Source organism: Actinia tenebrosa, unplaced genomic scaffold, assembly GCF_029948245.1.
Source record: "Actinia tenebrosa isolate PJP-AT-01 unplaced genomic scaffold, QUT_ActTen_1.0 PGA_scaffold3__52_contigs__length_22856419, whole genome shotgun sequence".
Taxonomy (NCBI): domain Eukaryota; kingdom Metazoa; phylum Cnidaria; class Anthozoa; order Actiniaria; family Actiniidae; genus Actinia; species Actinia tenebrosa.
The window spans coordinates 1,531,872-1,552,697 of record NW_028292580.1 but is presented as its reverse complement, the minus strand read 5'-3'; the positions used below and the strand labels follow the sequence as shown (position 1 = coordinate 1,552,697).

Genomic DNA, 20,826 nt, shown 5'->3' with positions numbered 1-20,826 from the left:
GTTATGGAATACTCTTCCCCAAGATATTAGATTATGTTCAAGTTTGGATAGCTTTAAGAAAAAGCTAAAAACATTTTTATATAAAGAGGCTTATGGTTAGTTTTTAAGATTAGTTATTCACTTTATATATATTTATAATTACTAAATTATTATATTTTTATAGAATGTAGTCATTAAGATAGTTTAGTAGTTAGATTTTTGATTATTTGATATTTCAGTAATTATTTATATTTGTTATATTGTTTGTAAAGCGCTTTGAACATCATAGGTAAAAGCGCTATAGAAATAAAGTTATTATTGTTATTATTATTATTATTACCCATGATGCAGCAGTGTAGTAGAGGTTGGTGAGGCAGGCACAAGGATGCCGTTGGTGGTGTTTGGAGTTGAGCGGCTGCCTCCCACACGGGGTGGACTAGGGAGATGGAAGGGTTGGCGAGGGGTGTGGGTGTTGGGGTATCGCTTCTCGGCCTTTTGGATAAGGTCGGAATATTGCCCTGCTCGAGCGACAAGTTAGCCTGCACTGCATCCGGAATTTTCTGTCGTAAAGTCCGTCTGCGCAGCCGCGACAAGAATCGTGTTCCAAAGCCCCCCGGCATTGATTTGTCGACTCAATGCTGATTGGTTAATCTAACGGCGTTTCTGATTGGTCTTGAGTCTTTGCTGTTGACTTGCTGTCTTCGTCACCGCGTCTGAATCAAAATGGCGGCATACAGCGAAGAGTTATGGAGAGAAGCATTTTCGGCAGTTGAACATCAGTTTGAAGTAAGAAACCTCTTGCCGGAACAAAAGGAGGCTATTAAGGGATTCTTTAGTAACAAAAAAATTTTTGTAAACCTGCCAACAGTTTACGGGAAGTCACTGATTTTTCAGTGTCTTCCCATAGTTTCGGATATTTTGCGATGTAAATCCAGAGGATCCAGCATCATTGTGGTTCTTTCTCCACTTCGATCTTTGATGGAAGATCATGTGCTATATCTAAATAATATTGGGATTCCAGCAATTGCCATCGGTGACGAGGAAGATGCTGAAATCATCCAGCAGATCGTAAATGGCAACTATGTCGTGTTGTTCGGTTCCCCAGAGTGCTTTCTGTCTACTACAACATGGAGAGGAATTTTCTGCACGCCAAGCTTCAGGGATATGATGATCGGCGTCGTAATAGATGAAGCTCACTGCATCGTTCAATGGTATGTTGACAAATTTAAAACTTTTTATCTCTTTTTCGTTTTGGTAGATTTTCAAATTTAGTATAGAGCATTTCTAGCTAGGTTGATATTCACTCTAAATTATCCTTGTGATTGAAAATTAGAGGGTAAAACCTTTGCAAACGGATTTTTGCCTTTTTTAAATTTGTAATTTTTGAGCTGGAATTAATAAGGAACGTGGGAGAAACCAAAATTGTTATGTCCACCAAAACGGTGTGAAATATTAATTTTTAAAATCATCCAAAATCCCATACCATTTATGCAAAGATGCAAAGCCATAATTGATAGCTAGACAACCAGATCAAGCGAAGATGAACGGATTGATCGATATATAGAAAGACAGACTGATAATCTAACATAAAATAAAATAGAAAACCCATGCAAGAAATACTGTCTATGGCTTACACTGTACATTAGATGTATAGATATATATTTATTACATAGTAGTGTTATGCAACAACATAAATGTAGTAGAAACATAAACATGCACATTGATATAGCATGCTATGTTTGAGGTAGTTCATTCAGGATATAATATTTTCATTATTCTATAATTTTTAAAGTTGGACATACACCTACTTGCAAGAACGTTGACATACGAAAATAGAACATTAGTGGTTTAGTGGGATAGGAATTATATTAAAGACCCATTGCCACTTACCGTGATGCATCACAATTTGTTAACATTTTGAATCGTGTCACAACCGAAAAAACAATTCTAACCTTTTGAATAAACTCTTAAAGGAATGTAAAAGAATTAATTTGTGCCTTAGTGCTATGTCGGAAAAGGATTTAATATGAATTTATTATTCAATATATGAATCTTTGAATTTCATGGACCACGAAATTCATCTGTGACCGCGGTGCATCACGGTAAGTGGCAATGGGTCTTTAAAGAACAAAAGAAGATCACTGAAGCTGAATTTTTTTGTTTGTCTTTTTAATGTATTCCTTTCTCACTAAATTACTAATGTTCTAATATCGTATGACAACGTTCTTGCAAGTAGGTGTATGTCTTAATTGCTGTTTTGTTCTTTGTGTTATTACAGGGGGCTAACAGGTACCAAGAAGGTCCCATTCAGGAAGTGGTATGGTTGCTTAGGAGAATTACATTCTTTAATTCCCAAAGATACTAAATCAGTGATCCTAACAGCAACTGCCACCAAGGCAACCAAGGAACAAATAATGGAAACCCTGAACCTGTCACCAAAGGATGTGCAAATGATCCAGCAGAGTCCTGACAGGCCAAATTTATTTTATTCTACACAATATGTAGATAAAAATGAGCCATTGGAGATTGTGTTTGGGCGGCTTATTAATGAAGTTGATGATATGGGTGCAAACACGCCAAGAACATTAATATACTGTCAAACACGAAAGCAGTGTTCAGTTCTGTACCGAATGTTTGAAGTTTTTTTGGGTCTGAAGATGTACAGTGGTGGAGTAACCAATCCACAAAAAAGACTGGTTGAAATGTTTCATGCTGGCACCCCTAAAAGAGTTAAGGAACACATAATCGAAAATATGGCAAAGGATGATGGACATTTACGAGTTGTCATTTGTACTGTTGCCTTCGGCATGGGTATCAATTGCAGGAAGGTTAGACAGATTGTGCATTTTGGACCATCGAAGACAGTGGAACAGTATGTTCAAGAGTGTGGGCGTGCTGGACGGGATGGACTTCCAAGCTCTTGCATCCTGCTGTTCAATGGACTACTGTCAGCCCACTGTGATAGGGATATGAAGGCTTATGTCCAACAAGAAGGATGCTCGCGTATATGGTTAATGAGCCATTTTGAAAGTAAAGTGGCAAGTAACAGTTTACTTCACAAATGCTGTGGACAATGTGCAATGAAATGCAGGTGTAGTGACAAGGATTGCAGGGTGCTTTGGAGTCCCAATTTGAATGGAGATACAACAAAAAAGTCACCAGTCCAGAAATTAATGACCACCATCAATGCACATGCTCATCATGAAAGAGCCAAATTTACAAGAGTTGTCAGTGAACAACAAAGGGAGAAACTGAGATTGGAACTTCATTGCTTCCAGCAAGAAATGATGAAGGAGGTACAAGTGGATACTATGGTGACATGTCCCAATGTACTCATGGAGTTTAATTCTTTCCATATTAATCAAGTGATTGAACACTGCAGCATTCTTTTTACCATCCAAGATGTTGTAGAGTTGGTAGAAATATGGAGAATGAAATATGCCACTGCCATTCTCACAGCTTTAGACAAAGTCTTCAGTGATATAGATGCTGCTGAAATACAAATGGATGTGTTTCCACCTGAAATGTCAAATTATTCTGACTGGAGTCAAGTCAGGGATGACACCACACTGGTAGGGATGTTGAACAGCCAAGATTTAGAGGATCTAAGTTCTTTTAACACATGTATGGACACAGCAGACAGTACTTTTTTAGATACTTCTTATCAGAGTTTGAGTACTGCTTAGAGCTTTTATCCATAAGTTAAATCTCTCTTACCATCTTACCCAAGTTTATCACAAACGTGTTTATACCATACTCTAACAACATATTGTCCTGGTTTTGAGATATTTTCCTCATAAGGACAGTCCCCTCTCTAAATGTGCATATATTATGCAATAAAATGAACATTTGCAAAAGCTAAGTTTAGATTTGAGTAGCATGTGAAATAGCTTTTTAACCCTGGATTCATCAAAAACTACAAAAAGGTAAAAGCTTTGGAATACACGTAGTTAAACACTGAGTGACATCACTATTTCTACAACATTTCTTTTAGAAACAGATTTCAGAAATGAAGTCATTTATCTTAGCAAAATCAGAAAATTAAGTTAAACATTGAGTGACATCACTATTTCTAAAACACTTCTTTAAGAAACAGATTTCAGAAATGAAGTCATTTATCTTAGCAAAATCAGAAAATTAAGTGTGATTATCCCAAGAGATGTCTTATCAATAATTCATGATGCATTACATGAGAAACTTCGTGTCAATTTCATATGATTTTTTCCAATGAGAATGAAACTATCTGAAGGATTCAAACTCAAATTGTCAGATTTTGCCAGAGCATTTTTTATATTTAAAAAAAGGCTGTCAAGAGCTTCTTGTAACATCTATATTCTATAGCTTTTACAATTGTGTCCTTTTGGTTGAAGATTTTTAGCAGTACAGACATGTCTTGTGGAGAATGTAAATGTGCCAGGAAAAATGAAGTCATTTATGATTACGTGGTTAATGAAACACTTATATGTACATATTCAAGTATTATTAACTGCATTTTTCCAATTTCTCCTATTGCATTTATTTTTTTCCTCAACTACATGGACTTTATATTTAAGTTCTATGCAAATAATTATAATATATAAGAAGTACAAGTGGTAATTCCAATATTTTCCTTAATTTGTTTCTGGAACATAACAGGACTCTTAAAGTCAGAACTCTAGTTGTTAAAGTACCAGGGGCTGATCCAGGGGAGGGGTGCAGGGTTTGTGCCCCCCCCCCCCCCCGATTTGGTTGATTTACAGTCAAATATGACTTTATTACTATCTATTTTTTGATTTCCCAAAAAACTTCCTGGATCCGCCCCTGAGTAATTAGCCTGTTCTCTGACAAAAAAGAGTAACAGAACAGGAACTAAGTTTAATGCTGTATTTTAAGTTTGTATCAATCACGCATAAAAGGAATTTAATTAATATACATTCATATGAGAATTTGTGTTGAATTTGTTTTTATCTTTTCTTTGTCATTGTTTATCGTGCTCTTCTATTTAAGATCATGTACTTTTTGTGGTCGTTGATCCAGGAGAACATGCTGCTCATGTCAAACCCATGTAAAAAGGTTGGTTGTATTCTTGAGTAGTATCTGTATCTTCTACCTGGAGTAAATGTGAATGCGTCATTTGTTACCAGTTCTTGCACAATCTTGCACATGTCATTCTTTGTTGACTTCTTCACATGCTTACCAGATCTTTTATTGATGGACAGGTTATGGTCATAGTTAATCATAAGCTCACTTGTTATTCCAAGAGAATGACATATCCTATCTAGGGATCTTCTAGAGGCAGCAGGTCCTAGCTTCTTTATGGCTTCCTTCACTGTCTTGTTGTAAAACTCCAACTGCAGATCTAGTGGAATGTTGGCTCCTCTTACTGGCTTGTTTTTCACAGATCTGTTCCAAATTAGCCGATGAGCTGACTGGGGACTTAACAATGCATAAACTTGAAACATCTGATACAAGCACTCCAGAGAGTACTTTGTGGCACTCCCTCCTTGATGCTTAAGGTACATGAGGAAAAATTTCCAACAACGATGCAATCTTCCTCCATCACCTTCTGATATAGCATCAAAGAAATTAAGAAGAAGCATCCCATATTCCAGTAGTGATTTCTGATATGACAACATGTCATCTCCATCTTCCTCATCTGATTTGGGATCTTTAAGTATGTTCACAGTACTGTTGTCACTTGAAACTACAGGAGGGTCATGGCTGGCCTCATGCTCCTTCAAATATTTGCCATTATGAGCAAAAGTCTTTGAACATCCAGGGAATCTGCATTTGTATCGTGCACCAGCTTTGCGTTCCTTCTCTTTCTGTTCAAGAAGTTTTGCCAACTCTTCCATGCTTTTGTTCCTTTTCTTATCAACCACAAAAGCATCAATAATTAGAGAGGCTATCTTGTGAAGAAAGTCTTTCTTATCCTTTTTAGGTGACTCTGGTTTTGGAAGCTCAAACTTAGCTGGCTTTTGATCATCCAGAGAACCCATGCCAAGGATTTTCAGTGCTGCTGCAATTATTCTTGATTCAACTTCAAGGATGAAAAATCTTCGACATGCATTGGCTGCTGCACTAACATCCCCTTTGACATTCCTCCTATTGATAAGGTTGCGGTCGCTGTACATAGTACACTTGTCACCAGAAGATGAGATATTATATAGGTTGGAAAAACCTACCTAAAGAGGAAAAAAGAAAAGAAAAAGGTATCCTTGATGATGATAATGACAATAGTAATACTAAGAATGCTTTAAGTAATCTTTACAGCATAAACTGAATGTAATATCAATTGGGGGTGGGCTTTTTACAGGGCGGTCTTATAACCGAAAGGAAATTTCTGTCAGTGGGAAGGTGAGCTTATATCCCTGTGGGCTTATAACTGGGTGGGCTTATAACTGGGTGAGCTTATAACTGGGATTCTACAGTATCTTAACATTTTCTCTAGCACAAGTACAAACTAACACTATCATAGAAGCAGAACAGTGCAAACAACAATAGCAGCATCCAAGCAGTTTATCTAACTGTCTTTTTATTCCTTTGTGTTGTTCATGCCTAAGTGAATTCTTAGTTTGTTAATAACCAAATTGGTGGACAAATAAATATTCTGATGAGCTAAATAGTTAGTATTTGTTTCACAGGTAATTGGCATGCACTCTTTGATTTGTGTTTTCATTTTGACAACCTACCTCTAAGAACTTATTCCCCGAGTGCCAATCGGCTATTTCAAAGTGCAAACCCTGGAGCTGCTCCTCACTTGTAAAACCATTCGCTAAGGATGCATGGCCATTGACTGCTCTCTCAACAGACAGTTGGTCTCCAACAACTCCTTGGTCACCATACTCTTTTTGTTCTCCTTCCCCATGAGAAGGCACATATTTATGGAGTGTTTGTAAAACCTTTATTATCCCATCAGCATCGTTCTCGTTCTCGTGTATCATTCCTAGAAAAGACTAAGAAAAAGATTTTTTAAATAAATTATGACAACCATTTAGGTTGCATTGTTAAGGAATAGTGGTATTCACTATTTATAAAACCAGAAAAAGATTATTTATTTATTTATAAAGAAGATCTAATTGGAATGTCCTACCCCGGCTGGATATTTTGCTAAGTGTTGGTAGGGGTAAATGTTATTGCACTGTGACACAACTGAAACAACAGTTCACTTAATTACTAGAAATATTACTGAAATTCGAGAGTGTATGTGTGGTTGGAAAAAATAAGTCCACCTGACAGGATTCCAACCTGTGACCTTTCAGATACTCTGGTTGGATGCCCTACCACTGAGCTACAAGGAAGTCTCAGGTTAAAATTCTGTCTGGTTGGCTTGGTTTTCTCAAGCCCCTGTATGAGAAAATTTTCGGATGCAGTGCAGGCTATATAAGCTAGTGACAACTCCTAATTGATCTTCCTATTATCCCTTCAAAGTTACTTATCTATCTTCTATCATGAAGTTCACTTACTGTTTCTGTTTTCTCATTCATTTCTTTACTATATGCATGGGGTATATGGGAAGTACAGACATCTGAAAGATAGTTTAGGCATGGTACTTTAGCAGCAATGATGCGTTCTGCCAAAGTGAGGTAGTCATCACGCTGCTTGACATTTTCATGGGGACTTGGGAGACAGACACCATTTTCCATTTGAAGGATACCATCTTCTGGAGGCTTATTACTTAGATGATTTCCAGTAACCCTGTTTTCAGTGGACATAAAGGTAACACAATGTTTATCAATGTTTTGATGATCCTCTGTCATGTAGTGAACATCCTGACGATAGTCTATATTGTCAAACGTGATCTTTCTGCCCTTATCCTGTTGCACATGCATATTGTCATGGGGAGTTGGCATGTTAGTAGCAGGTTCAGAATTGAGAACTGCACCAGAGTTTAGCCCAGGTTCTGTAGGCACATCTTTGATATGCTGGTTACTGTACCTTGCCATCCATTCACCTTGTTTTGATACTAAATTTGTAATCTTGGTATCATAGTTCTTTCCAAACTCATCTAACTTCTTGTATAGATATGTATGGCTTGTTGTAAGCCGGAGAGGGGCCAGTCGAGCAAGAGTTGCCTAAAACAAAAATAATGGAGTGTCACAAACATTTTTTTTTGCTAAGATCATATCAGCCTCTCAGGTTTTATTCCTATATCTTGAACATGCTTGAAATATGAAATGAAATATTCGCAATTATCAGATTCCTTTTTTCATGAGAAATATTTGTCTTTTGTTAATGCTTTTTTTTAAATTTTCATCAACAGAAATGTAATACTGTTATAATCAGTAGGGCAGCAGTGTTGCTAAATATACATTATTTGTGTAGTGTATATTATAGTATATTCTATTTATGAAATTATTTTCAAATCAGACATAGTACTTACCATCCAATTTGAATGATGGAGGAATGTTGTTATCAAAAGTTGAGCAGCAATCATAGACTTTGACCTGTTACGAAGACAAACTGCAGCTGCCATCCCAATAGCTCCAAAATGACCACCAGAAGTATTTAAGGCTCTACTTTTACTGTTGATTGCAGCAGCTGACAGACAAGAATGCATCAGTGGCGCTCTTTCACTGATCTCTTCGTCCAGCTTTTCCATTGTAAATAACAACATGCTATCCTTGTCTGTCTTCCTGAGGGAGATCGGATTCTTTTTGGAACACAGCTGTGTTGCTTCTTTTTCAATTTCCTTTAACACGAGAGCTGTTAGTTCTTTTTTAAGAGCTGGGCACCTCCACGTTGCATTGGCGATTTGTTTAAAGGTACCCCGAACTAACATCTTCCCAAGCGATTCTAGTTCTTCAGGGAGCTTTCTCTCCTTCTCTCTTGATTTCCACTTCATCTTTACGCAGACGTCAATATGTTCTGCCTTTGTAGGTGCCCCATTAGTAAATTCTCCCTGAACTGGAGACCCAGGGCAAGGATCAATTGCGGGAATTCTTAGGTCAGGAATCGTAGGTCTTGAGCGGTCACAGATAGGAGTCGAAGTTAGAAAGCCATGCAGTGTTCCTTCGCTACGACTTTTTTTGGGAGTTACATGGTTGATCTCCTCTGATGAAGCCCTCTTCGGGCTTGTGTGAACGAGTGACTTTTTTTTGTCGTAAAGCCTTCGTATTTCTGACTCAAATTTTTGTTGTCGTTGTATAACACTTCGCCGCTTCGCCAATATTTGGTAGCACGACTTGCAAATATATTTGCTTTGTTGATTGCCAACAATTGACAGACTTTCCAACTCAAATTTAACGTTGACCTTAGCCTTTCCATCTACAAGATACCGAATATTGTGGTTTGGTACTTCTCGAGCACATAAAATACAAAATATTTCCATTCAAAAGCACATAGATACAGTAGTTGATCGAGAAAGCCCCGCACACACGTGAAATGATCACAACAAACCGTTCTGACAACTATGACACTTGAGTAGGACTGGGAACGATAATTAAAGCCAATAAGCGTACTTGTAAGAAAGAGCCAATCGCATCGCGTACTGAAATCCAGGTACGCAGTTGGGGGGTTCCGGAACAAGATTTCCTGCGCTGTTTCGCAGACAGACTTTACAAGTAACCGTTCGGAGACACGCAGGCTAGCGACAAGTGGGATTCCTGTGCTGATTCATTGTGCTTTTGGGGACCTCGTGGCTTTTGGGCGTTGCCGTGTTCTCAAGTCTTCTTTCTTACGTGTGGGATCTTTTGATTGGTAATTATCTTCTTCTTCTTGACTTTTTTGAGATTGTGCACGCTTGTGCACCTTCTCGCTGTTTTTCTTGGCCCTTTTTTTTTTTTTCCCCTATTTTTGAGAATGTTTTCTGTACGAAGGCCAAATACTCTTGTTTTGTCTCTTCCTACTTATCTTCGTCGCGCAAACATTGGTGTGACTAGGGAGGATATCATCACAGCAATTACTGTCTCGATTGGTAGGGAATCTTTAAAATCTATCAAATGTGTTCAGAGAGCTTCCAATGGGTTTTCTTATAGAGTCTCCTTTAAGGAAAATTGTGTACGTCAGTCTGAAAGTCTTCTAACAAAAGGCATCAACGTTAAGGGTTCTTTTTGTTTCTTTACTGGGGCGGAAGCGACCTATCATGTTGTAACCGTTTCTAATCTTCCCTTTGAGCTGACTGATGAAACTTTGAAAAATGTTTTTGAAAAATATGGAGAGGTTAAGGATGTGCTTAGAAATGCAGATAAGTACGGTCTAGAAACTGGGGATAGACGTCTCTTAATGATCCTTAACTGTCATATTCCTGCTAGAGTCTTTTTCGACCCCTACACCGCTAGGGTTCATTATCGCGGACAACCTCTTTCTTGTTTTAACTGTAACTGGTGGGGTCATTCTAATCGCAACTGTCCCCTTTGTGGATCGTGTGCAAATTGTGGGGATCCAAGCCATGTTTCTTTTGACTGTCATACCTCCTTTCTGGCTCCTCCTGAGTTCTTAGTAACGCGTAATCTTAATAATCAGCCTTTTGATGATCATCCCGGAACCCTCTTTCAACACCAACCTACGCCAAGCGAGCTCTTTGGCAATATTTCTGAAACGTATAGCGAGATCATGGAAGACGTTCCTAATGAAGAGAATAATATGGAAGATGATACTGAGGAAAATATGGATAATCATCAAGATTCGCCATCTCTTTTTTCCCAAGAACTATCTGATGATATCAACGCGATTTCCACTTGTGATAATAGCCATAATAGTGATAATGTTACTTCTGAACCCTTATTTCCCAATGTTCTGTCGCAGGACTCCCTTAATAATGTCAATATTGTCACTGTCTCTGAAAATTCCAGTTCTCTATTCCCTCATCCCGGCTCTCAAGATTCTCTTGCGAACGTTCCTCTGCCGGTGTCCTCGCCTCAATCTTGTGTTTCTCCTTCTCAAGGCTCTCCTTTACCCTTTTCTATATCAGTAGGGACTGATCTGTCTTCCCCTTCCTTCAGTAAAATAGTTCAAAAAGTGCCTGTCAATTCCCATATCCCTCCTTCATTAAAAATCCTACCAACTGTTCTTAAGAGACAAATTGCTGACTCTCACCCGCGTCCTAAATCTAGTAAAACGAGACCCTAATTTAAAAAACCCTCTTTTCACGTTATTTATTATTGGAAAATATTATTGCAGTTATATTGAAAGTTCTGTTTATAAATCAATCTATTGAATGTGAAATTATGTCAAATGTGTTAATTGAATGTGAGTTATTGAATTTATAGTTGCAATTATGTTAAATGCGTTTATTGAATATTTAGGCGTATGTCTATTTTCCTTATGAGGATTGCCACCTTAAACGTTAAAGGTCTTCGCGACCCAGTTAAAAGGGCTTCTTTTTTCATCTGGCTTCTGTCATTAAACCTCGATATTATCTGCCTCCAGGAAACTCATTGTGTTTCTCAACTAGAACTGGATTCCTGGTTCAAGTACTCTCCTTTCCTCGCTTATGGTTCCTTCTTTTCTTCTCGTTCGGCTGGGGTGGCAATCCTCATTAATCGTTCCTTTTCTTGTAATGTCGAGAACACTCACTCTTTTTCTAATGGGCGCCTTCTGAAGGTTGACCTTACTGTTTGTGACAAGCCGTTTTCCATTACTACTGCATATGCGCCTAATCATAATCCTGACCGTGACACATTTTTTAATCAACTCGAACATATCATTGATCCGTCTACTGACAATCTGCTCTTGGGTGACCTTAGCTCTGTGTTTGATGCTAATCTTGATCGTCGATCGCGTTCCTATCTGCACCCTTCTTACGATAGCTCAGACCTTCTGACATCTATTTTTGAAAAATCCCGCCTGCTAGATATCTGGAGGTACCTGCATCCCACGCAGCACTCTTTTACCTATCGTACTCCTGATCACAGTTCTGCCTCTCGAATTGATATTGTTGGTGTTCCTATCCGTTTTGCTCCTTCAGTTGTGTCTTGTGATTTTCTATTTTGTCCTCACTCTGATCATAGCATGGTTCTCTTAGAGTGCAATCTCCCTGATCTTCCTTCTCGTGGCCCCTCGTATTGGAAATTAAATGTCTCTGTCCTTGAAGAAGATGACTACTTTCTCCTAATTTCTGACTTCTGGAAACAATGGCGCCTTCAAAAACTGCACTATAGGTCGCCTCTCGTCTGGTGGGATGTAGGAAAACTTCGAATTAAGGAAATCTCTATTAGATACTGTTCTAAACGCCGAAAACAAACTAGGGCTTATCGTAATTCTCTTCAACAAAATCTTTCTTCTCTTCAAAACCGCGTTGATAACGGCGATATTTCTGCTATTCCCTCTCTTCAGTCCTCAAAACTCAGATTAGTCCAGCTAGACAATGAGGAAGCTAAAGCCAGCAAAATCAGAGCCAGAGCCCAGTGGATTGAAGAAGGGGAAACCTCTTCTGCTTTCTTTTTTCGCTTAGAAAAACAAAATCGCGCTTCCCAAATTATTGATGCTATCTTGGATGATAACGGTCACCTTGTCACTGATTCTGAAAACTTATTATCTGCATGGCGTTCGTTTTATTTCTCCCTTTTTGCCTCTCAATCTACTGATGATGTTCTTCAAGATTCTTTCCTTGATTCTCTTGAACGGGTTCTTCCATCTGAGGAACAGACTCTTTGTGAAGGCCCGTTGTCTGTTGATGAGTGCTTGTCTGCTTTGATGGGGATGGAGAATGGCAAGTCTCCTAACATTGATGGTCTGCCCAAAGAATTCTACGTCAGACTTTGGCCGGTTCTTGGTAGTGACCTTGTTTCTGTACTTAATTATTCCTATCAGTCTGGTCTCCTTTCTGTTTCCCAGCGTCGGGGTTTGATTACTCTTATCCACAAAAAGGGTCCCAGATATCTTCGTAAGAACTGGCGACCCATATCTCTCTTGTGTACCGACTATAAAATAGCCTCCCGCTCTATTTCTTGCCGTCTGCGTAAAGTCATTTCTTCTGTCATCTCTCCAGATCAAACCTGCTCAATTCCTGGCCGCTTTATTGGCGAAAACGTTAGACTTCTGTCTGACGTTGTAGCCTATTCTGATATGATGAATCTTCCCCTGGCACTGATCTCGTTTGATCAAGAGAAAGCCTTTGATCGTGTCGATTGGTCTTATCTGTTGGCAGTTTTGCGTAAGATGGGTTTTGGCCCTTCCTTCTGCCAATGGATAAGACTATTTTATACTGGCCCTGAATCTTCAGTTATCGTTAATGGCTTCTTTACTAACTGGTTTTCTCTTTCTCGTGGTGTCCGTCAGGGTTGTCCTCTCTCTGCTGCTCTCTATGTTCTTGTTGCTGAGACTCTAGCTTGTAAACTACGCTCTTCACAGATCCTCAAAGGCTTGTCTCCTCCTCAAACTAATTTTGAACCCAGTTTAATTTCACAGTATGCTGATGATACTACTGTTTTTTGTACTACTGATGATGACATCCGTGAAGCTTTTTCCATCTATCAGCAATATGAATCTGCCTCTGGTGCTAAACTTAACATGGAGAAATGCAAAGGTCTTTGGTGTGGATCCTGGAGAGGTCGCCTTAACTCTCAATTCACTATTCAGTGGTCTTCCACTTACATTGTTTGTCTGGGTATTGCTATTGGCCATGGTGACCTATCGCATGAAAACTGGGATCATCGTCTTGCAACATTTTCAAACATCTTACATTCCTGGAGACAACGTTCTTTGTCCTACTCGGGCAAGGCTCTTGTCTTAAATGGTCTTGCTCTTTCCGGTCTCTGGTATTCCGCCACTGTTCTTCCTTTGCCAAATTGGGTTTTACTCAAAATTAATAAAAAAATCAGTTCTTTCTTTTACTCTAAGAGATATCTGCCAATCTACGAGAAAACGCTTATGCAACCTCAGTCCAGAGGAGGATTTAATCTTGTCTCTGTATCCTATAAAGTTAACGCTCTGCACATCATGTGGGTTCGACGGTTCTTGTCTACCCCAAACAAGTGGTGTGCCTTTTTTTCTTTCTTCATTCAGAGGGCTTTCATTGACAATCGGAATACAGTTCTTGCTACACCTGCTTTTTACCCTTCTGATTGTCTCCCTCCTTTCTATTCATCAGTTTTAAAATCTTGGTGTCTTATTGGTGGATATCTCTCGTCTGGTCATCTTGGTTACGTTTACGTTGTTCCCAAGCCATATACGGGACAACCTTTTCCCATCCTTGCATTAACTACCAAGATGACCTACACTTTCCTAATTGACAAAGTTTCTCAGCTCCCTACTCGTATTGCTTCTTTTCGGCCTCAATTTGGACTTCTATATTGGCAGGACACCTGGCAGCAGACTTCTTCTTTCCCGCTTGATCGCAAAGTTCGCGATCATGCGTGGAAAATTGCTCACGGTGTTCTTTATACCATGGACCGTGTTAACAACGCTGGTCGTCAGCTTGACCCTTTATGTTTTTGTAGCCACGCCCCGGAAAATCTTACTCATCTTTTTTTTCATTGCAATTTTATTCAATCCTTACTGCTATGGGCTCAGTCTATGTTTCTCAGGGTTACTCCTCTTTCTCCCAGTCTGCAGCCCCGTCACATTCTTTTTGGGTATGATCATGATGAGAGACAGATAGTGCCCCCGGTCTTCTTTTATCTGCTGTCTCTCATCAAATATTTTGTCTGGCTGGCCCGAAATGATTATCGCTTCAATTCTGTTCCACCTAGTCATGATCATGTTCGTTCTTCCGTTATTGCTCGACTAAATGTTCATCTTCTCTCCTTTTCCAAACGCTTCCGCTCTCCCAGCAAACGTCGATTTTTCAACCGCTCTTGGAACGTGCTAGGCAAGTTCTCTCCTGATATTGAAACAATCACTTTCTAATTTTTTTTTTTTTTTTTTTTTTTTTCTTTGTTCTGACTCCTGTTTCTGATGTTTTAATTCGGCTTGATATGTATTCATTGTGTTTGTAAAAATGATAAAATTCCAAAAATATTTGCATGTGGTATTGTTTTGTGTGTATGTTTATACTTTATAACTCATATAGTTCTTGACCCTGTATGAATTAGTCTTTTTGCATCTTCGTTTGTGCGTTTGTGTTAACTGGATCGTGATTGTTGTTGTTGTGCTGATGTTATTCTCTGGTCAAGAGGGGGGCGGGGTTCATAACCCCGGCGTGCGGTCGACGTCCTAGTAGGACCCCCCCTTGCTAATGATCACCATGCTGACCTATTTGCACACCCCGGGTCACTGGTGTTGAGGCAGAATCAAAAAGATCAAGTGTAGTATCTGTTCTTATCAGCTTAATATCTGATACGCTGCTCATTGAGTAGCTCATATATTAAACTGATTTTTGGAACTGGGCTGTGGAAAAGAGGCTTGCCTCGTCCCAGCCACGGGTTGTCTCGGTATTGCACTACCTCCGTGTACGGCCCACTTCCTTCGGGAAGATTTTCATCCAACAAAGAAAAACCAAAAGAAAACAACATGGAGTTTCTAACTTGGCCTTCTTGTTCTCTATCCGTAGTAGCAGCTCCAAGGCCAGGTGATCAGCTAATCCCACATGGCAGAAGTCATTGATGGACGAGGGGTGAGTGGACTATCAAGCATACTTACCTGACGCGTTAGGTTGAAGTATCGCCACTCTTTGAGTGGTTTTTTGTCTATTTTTTGTTTTGCAGAGTTCCAGAGTGACTTTCCAGATTAGAAGCAAGATTGTTCTGTTCAAGCTCTGTAGGAAAGAAGTTTCTTGAAGTTCACAGGCTTCTGCGCCTGCGTGTTTCCAGGGTGTTCTCTCAAGTGCCATGGCTTCGCCAAGTTACAGCGTGGACAGGGAGATGACCTTAACTCTTAGAATCCCTCGACGTTTTGCTGATGAGGGAATTTTCCCCACTCGTGGTGTGGTTCTCCAATCTGCTCTAGAAGTGATCATGGACAAAGGAGTCCTTTTGTGTTTTCAGAGATTGTCATCTTCTCATTATGATGTAACTTTCAAACCGGATAAGAATCATGCTCGTGACCTTCCCTTGAATTCTGGGGTCACACTCCAAGGAAACCATTTGTCATTTTTTGAGTGTGACCCTAAGTCCGTATCAGTTACCATTAAGAATACACCGGCCGAGGTCCCGGATGGAAAATTGAGTTACTGCGTGGTTACGGCGAAGTTCTTAATTCAAAGCATGTCTTAGATGAGGAAGGGGTGTGGATGGGAGACCGCCAGGTAGAGATGATACTGACGTCGGACATCCCTTCTTTGATTCGTCTGGGTAAGTACCCTTTGGTAGTACGTTACAAAGGCCAAAAATTGTGTTGTCATTTCTGTAATCGTTGGGGTCACGCAATTTCTGAGTGCCCCTATAAAATAAATGATCTATGTATTCGTTGTGGTATGGCGGGGCATTCGGCGCGCTTTTGTTCACAACCCTGGACCATGGACAATAGCCCGGTTGTGTTTGAGCATTTTCATGTGACTCCTACACCTGAGGCAGCCTCTCATAACAGTTCTTTAGTAGTGCCTTCTGCTTCTGATAGTCAATCTAGTATTCAAACTGCTTCAGATCCGGTCACCCCTTCTTCTTCTGTGCGGCATTCACCGCCCAAGAGTAATAAGCCCCGTAGGAAAAAGTCTAGGGCCCACCAAGAAGATCCGAAGGCTTTCGAGAATATTACTGAAGAATTTTCCATTAATGACCTACCATTTGCTCCTGAAGTCTCTCAAGATCAGCCGGACTTAGAAATACACGCTCAAGTAAACAGATTTTCTGCACTAGAGGACATGGACCAAGGTCCTTCAGATTCTGTTCCTGTTTTTTCGTCGCAAGAAGCCTCTATCCCAGAAGTGTCAAGTGCTATAATCCCTGCTATTGCTCATGTTATTACCAAATTACCTGCGGGACCAAAGCGTCTTGGGAAATCTGCTTTGCCTGTTGTTCCTGTGCGTAAGCCGACTGCCCCGCTTAGGCCTTCCACTAAACCCAAAAAAAAGTAATCATGTTTAAATTTCTCTTTGAGTTGCATAACCTCTTTTTTCTTTATTTGTTAAAAGTTAAACGTTTTAATACATGGTGCTATTGTTTTAAAAATATTATGTTTATAAAAGTTTTATTTAATACAGTTGCATTTAAAAGTGTTATAAGTAATATAATTAAAAAGGTGTTATTCCATTTAGTCACATTTAATCTAATAATTTGTGGTATTTATTTTGCATTTGCGAAATTTGAATGTTTTAAAAATAATCATTTTATGTATGGTTTTGTTAAAATTGGATTTTAATGGTTTTTCTGAGTTTTGTGCCGTTCAACTCTTTTCCAATCTTAAAACATGGTTAATTTTTTGACTTTAAACGTGAATGGTCTTAGGGATCCTCTAAAACGACAGTCCCTTCTTTCTTGGATTTCGTGTGTGACGCCTTCTTTAGACATCGTTTGTCTTCAAGAAACACACTCTGTTAATGATACCGAACTTCAATCTTGGTTTACAAATTCTTCTTTTTCTGTTTTGGGTTATCACCAATCAAATCATAGTGCTGGTGTTTGTATTTTGTACAAGTCTTGTTTTTCTCTCCATAATTTCCGTTTGCATCATTCTGGACGCTTTGTCATTGCTGATTTCCAATCTACTCTTCATGAATTTCAAGTTATCTGTGTATATGCACCAAATCAATATTTGGATAGGGTCTCCTTTTTTCAGGATCTCAGTCAGTTTTCTGATTCCGCTCTGCCTGTTTTTCTTATGGGTGATTTTAATTCTGTTTTTGACCGTTCTCTTGATTGATCATCTTCTTCAAGTGATTTTTCTGTTCGTGATGCTTCAGACATACTACAAAAGCTTTTTTCTGACTTCAATGTTGTAGATGCTTGGCGTTCTTTGCATCCTGCTCTTAAATCTTTCACATGGATCCGGCCTGATGGGTCTTGCTCTTCACGAATTGATTTGATTGGTGTTCCAGCCCATTGGTCTTGTTTCACTGTTTCTTGTGACATCCTTCCTTGCCCACATTCTGACCATTGTGCAATAGTTCTTTCTTCTAATATCCCCAGCCCTGTTAAAATGGGTTCTGGTTTTTGGAAACTAAATATTAGCGTTTTAGAGGATCCCGAGTTTTGTACTGTCATTAGGAATGTTTGGTCACGCTGGACATTAAGAAAACTTGATTTACAAGATCTTCGTCTGTGGTGGGATCTTGGTAAACAATGGATTCGAACCATCTCGATTCGATATTGCTCTTTGTTGGCTAAAACAAGACGACAACAACGTTCTTCTCTTGAAAGTCAAGCTCTCCGGCTAAAAACTCAAATTGATGCTGGCAATTCTTCTTTGTATCCCCGATATAAAGCTATTCTTAGTCAAATTGCCAAGTTGGATGCTTTAAAGGCTCAAGGTGTGAAAGTTCGTTCACGTGTTCAATGGGCTGAAGGGGGAGAGTCTTCCACTTCTTTTTTCTTCAAATTAATTCATCAAAGGCGGAAGGAATGTACTGTGTTTACTATTAAGAATGATGCTGGCCAATATGTGTCTTGTTCCTCTGACCTTCTGAGTGCTTGGCAAGAATTCTATTCTGAACTCTTCTCTGCTGTACCAACAGATGATGACCTTCAAAATATAATGCTTAGGAAACTTGAGTCCCGTCTTAATACTGAGCACTCCCAACAGTGTGAAGGACAATTGACCTTTGAAGAATGTTTGAATGCATTAAAAGGAATGTCTCATGGCAAGAACCCTGGTTTGGATGGTCTACCAATGGAATTTTATCTGTGCTTTTGGGACTTACTTGGGCATGATCTTGTAGCGGTTCTTAATCATGGTTATTCCCAAGGTCAGCTCTCACTTTCTCAGCGTCGTGGTACTATCACTCTTGTTCCTAAAAAGGGAGACTTACGTGAGCGGAAAAACTGGAGACCGATCACTCTTCGTAACTGTGATTATAAAATTGCTTCACGAGCTATAGCTGGTCGTTTGCTAAAAGTCTTATGCCACGTCATCTCTCCTGATCAGACTGAATCAGTCCCAGGTCGTTTCATTGGTGAAACCATTTTATTACTTCAAAATATTGTAGATTATGCCTCCTTAAATAGCATTCAAGCTGCAATTCTATCTCTTGATCAAGAGAAAGCTTTTGATCGTGTAGACTGGACTTTTCTCTTAAAGACTCTGCGTTGTATGGGCTTTGGCTCGAGTTTTTTGAAATGGGTTGAATCTTTCTATTCTGGAGTTCTTTCCACTGTTCAAGTAAATGGGCTTTTTACTCCCTTTTTTTCATTATCTCGAGGTGTACGACAAGGGTGTCCCTTATCACCATTACTTTATATTATTACGGCTGAAGTTCTTGCTGCCAACATTCGCGCTTGTCCAAGGATCGAAGGCTTTCCTTTGCCTGGACCTGCTTCTCCTCAATCTGTTGTTAATCAATATGCGGATGACACTACGTTGACAGTCATCACTGATGATTCTATACGTGCAGTCTTTGATATTTATAGTCTTTATGAAAATGCTTCCGGTGCTAAGTTAAATCCCACCAAATCTAAAGCCTTATGGTTGGGACCTTGGACCCATCGTACTGACCCTCCAGTTCATCTCTTGTGGTCATCTGAGTCTATACCTTGTCTTGGTACCTTTCTTGGTCCTAATCTGTCACCCTCTGTTAACTGGGATAAGCGTATCACTGGAATGTCTAATGTTTTCGATCTTTGGCAACAACGCTGTTTGTCCTTTCAAGGCAAGTCTTTAGTAGCTAATGCGCTAGCCCTCTCTGGTCTTTGGTATACTGCTACAGTATTGCCATTGCCAGATAATTTATTACGAAACATTAATTCTGCCCTTTTAAAATTTATTTGGTCTAATAAGAAAGAGCTAGTGTCACGGAACACTATGTATCTGGGCAAATTTAGTGGTGGTTTCAAGATTGTTGATGTTCTTTTGAAAGTTAAAGCCCTTCATATACAGTGGATTAAAAGGCTCATTCTCTCTCCTAATAAGTGGGGTCTTTTCTTTCATTACTATGTTCAACGAAAGCTTCGGAGTAACTGTTCTGGAAGTCCTTTCTTTTCCTGCATTTTATCCTGCTTTTCTATTACCTCCCTTTTTTGCTTCCCTTGTTGAATCTTGGGCTCTTCTTGGAGGTCATGCACGGGGTAATCTTTTATTCCTACCTCCAGATGACAGAGGGCAACACCGTCCTCTCTCTGTGTGTACCACTAAACTATGCTATTTTCTTCTTCTCTGCAAGTCTACTGTTCAACTTCATTGTGTCACCAAATTTGCTCCAATATATGGCCAGTTGTACTGGGATGTCACATGGAAACAGGTACACGTCATGCCCCTAGATCGATATGTCATTGACACCAATTGCAAAATTGCACATGGTGTTATCTACACAGCTGATCGTCTTGTCTCTTTTGGAATGATGGTAGATCCCATGTGTTTCTGTGGGGTTGAACGGGAAACACTTCAACATCTTTTTTTCGAGTGCTGTTTTGCTCAGTCAGTAATAACTGAACTCCAGAGCATCTTCTATCGTGTTACTCCCTTATGTCCTCGTCTTGAATCTCGCCATCTGCTTTTTGGCTTTGATGCAACTGACCAGGAAATTGTTCCGCCAGTTTTCTCATACATTCTTAATCTGGCTACCTTTTTTATCTGGTTGTCTCGTAATAATTTCCGTTTTCGCAATGAACAACCTTCTGTTCCTGATGTTATATCATCAATCCGTCAACGTCTTTTTTTCTTCCTCCCTCTTTACGAGAAACGATTTCAGTCAGAACGGAAGAAAAGGTACTTTAGGCGTTCCTGGAATGTCATTGGGAAATTCTGGCCCAATGTTTAATCTTTTTGTTAATAGCTGATTTTCCTGTTCATATTTGCTTTCCTAAAATATAGTTAAAATATTAAAATGATCAAGTACTTCCCCTAGGTAGGTTTCCTTAATATGGTATTGTTTCTCTTTTGGTGAGTTGTAACTTTGTT

The 20,826-nt window shown here is 39.4% G+C and overlaps 1 protein-coding gene and 1 pseudogene across 1 annotated transcript; one reads left to right on the top strand and one right to left on the bottom strand.

The window, feature by feature from the left end:
- Positions 1-4,689: 4,689 nt before the first annotated feature.
- Positions 4,690-8,027, bottom strand: LOC148907595 (uncharacterized). The gene is made up of 3 exons (XM_089036112.1): positions 7,425-8,027; positions 6,651-6,914; positions 4,690-6,143 (listed from the first exon to the last, which is right to left on the bottom strand). Exons 1-3 carry the CDS (start codon positions 7,902-7,904, stop codon positions 4,944-4,946), a joined length of 1,944 nt encoding a protein of 647 aa, XP_088892238.1. The 5' UTR covers positions 7,905-8,027; the 3' UTR covers positions 4,690-4,943.
- A 7,098-nt stretch (positions 8,028-15,125) lies between these two features.
- On the top strand, positions 15,126-15,306 carry LOC116288537 (U2 spliceosomal RNA; annotated as a pseudogene).
- Positions 15,307-20,826: the final 5,520 nt, after the last annotated feature.

What these genes read in the sequence shown, in the direction of transcription:
- LOC148907595 (XM_089036112.1), bottom strand. Translation starts at nt 7,904, where the DNA reads ATGGCAAGGTACAGTAACCAGCATATCAAAGATGTGCCTACAGAACCT. An exon ending in TGAATGAGAAAACAGAAACA is followed by an intron (nt 6,915 to 7,424) that starts GTAAGTGAACTT and finishes TCTTTTTCTTAG; the next exon opens with TCTTTTCTAGGAATGATACA. An exon ending in CGGGGAATAAGTTCTTAGAG is followed by an intron (nt 6,144 to 6,650) that starts GTAGGTTGTCAA and finishes TTTCCTCTTTAG; the next exon opens with GTAGGTTTTTCCAACCTATA.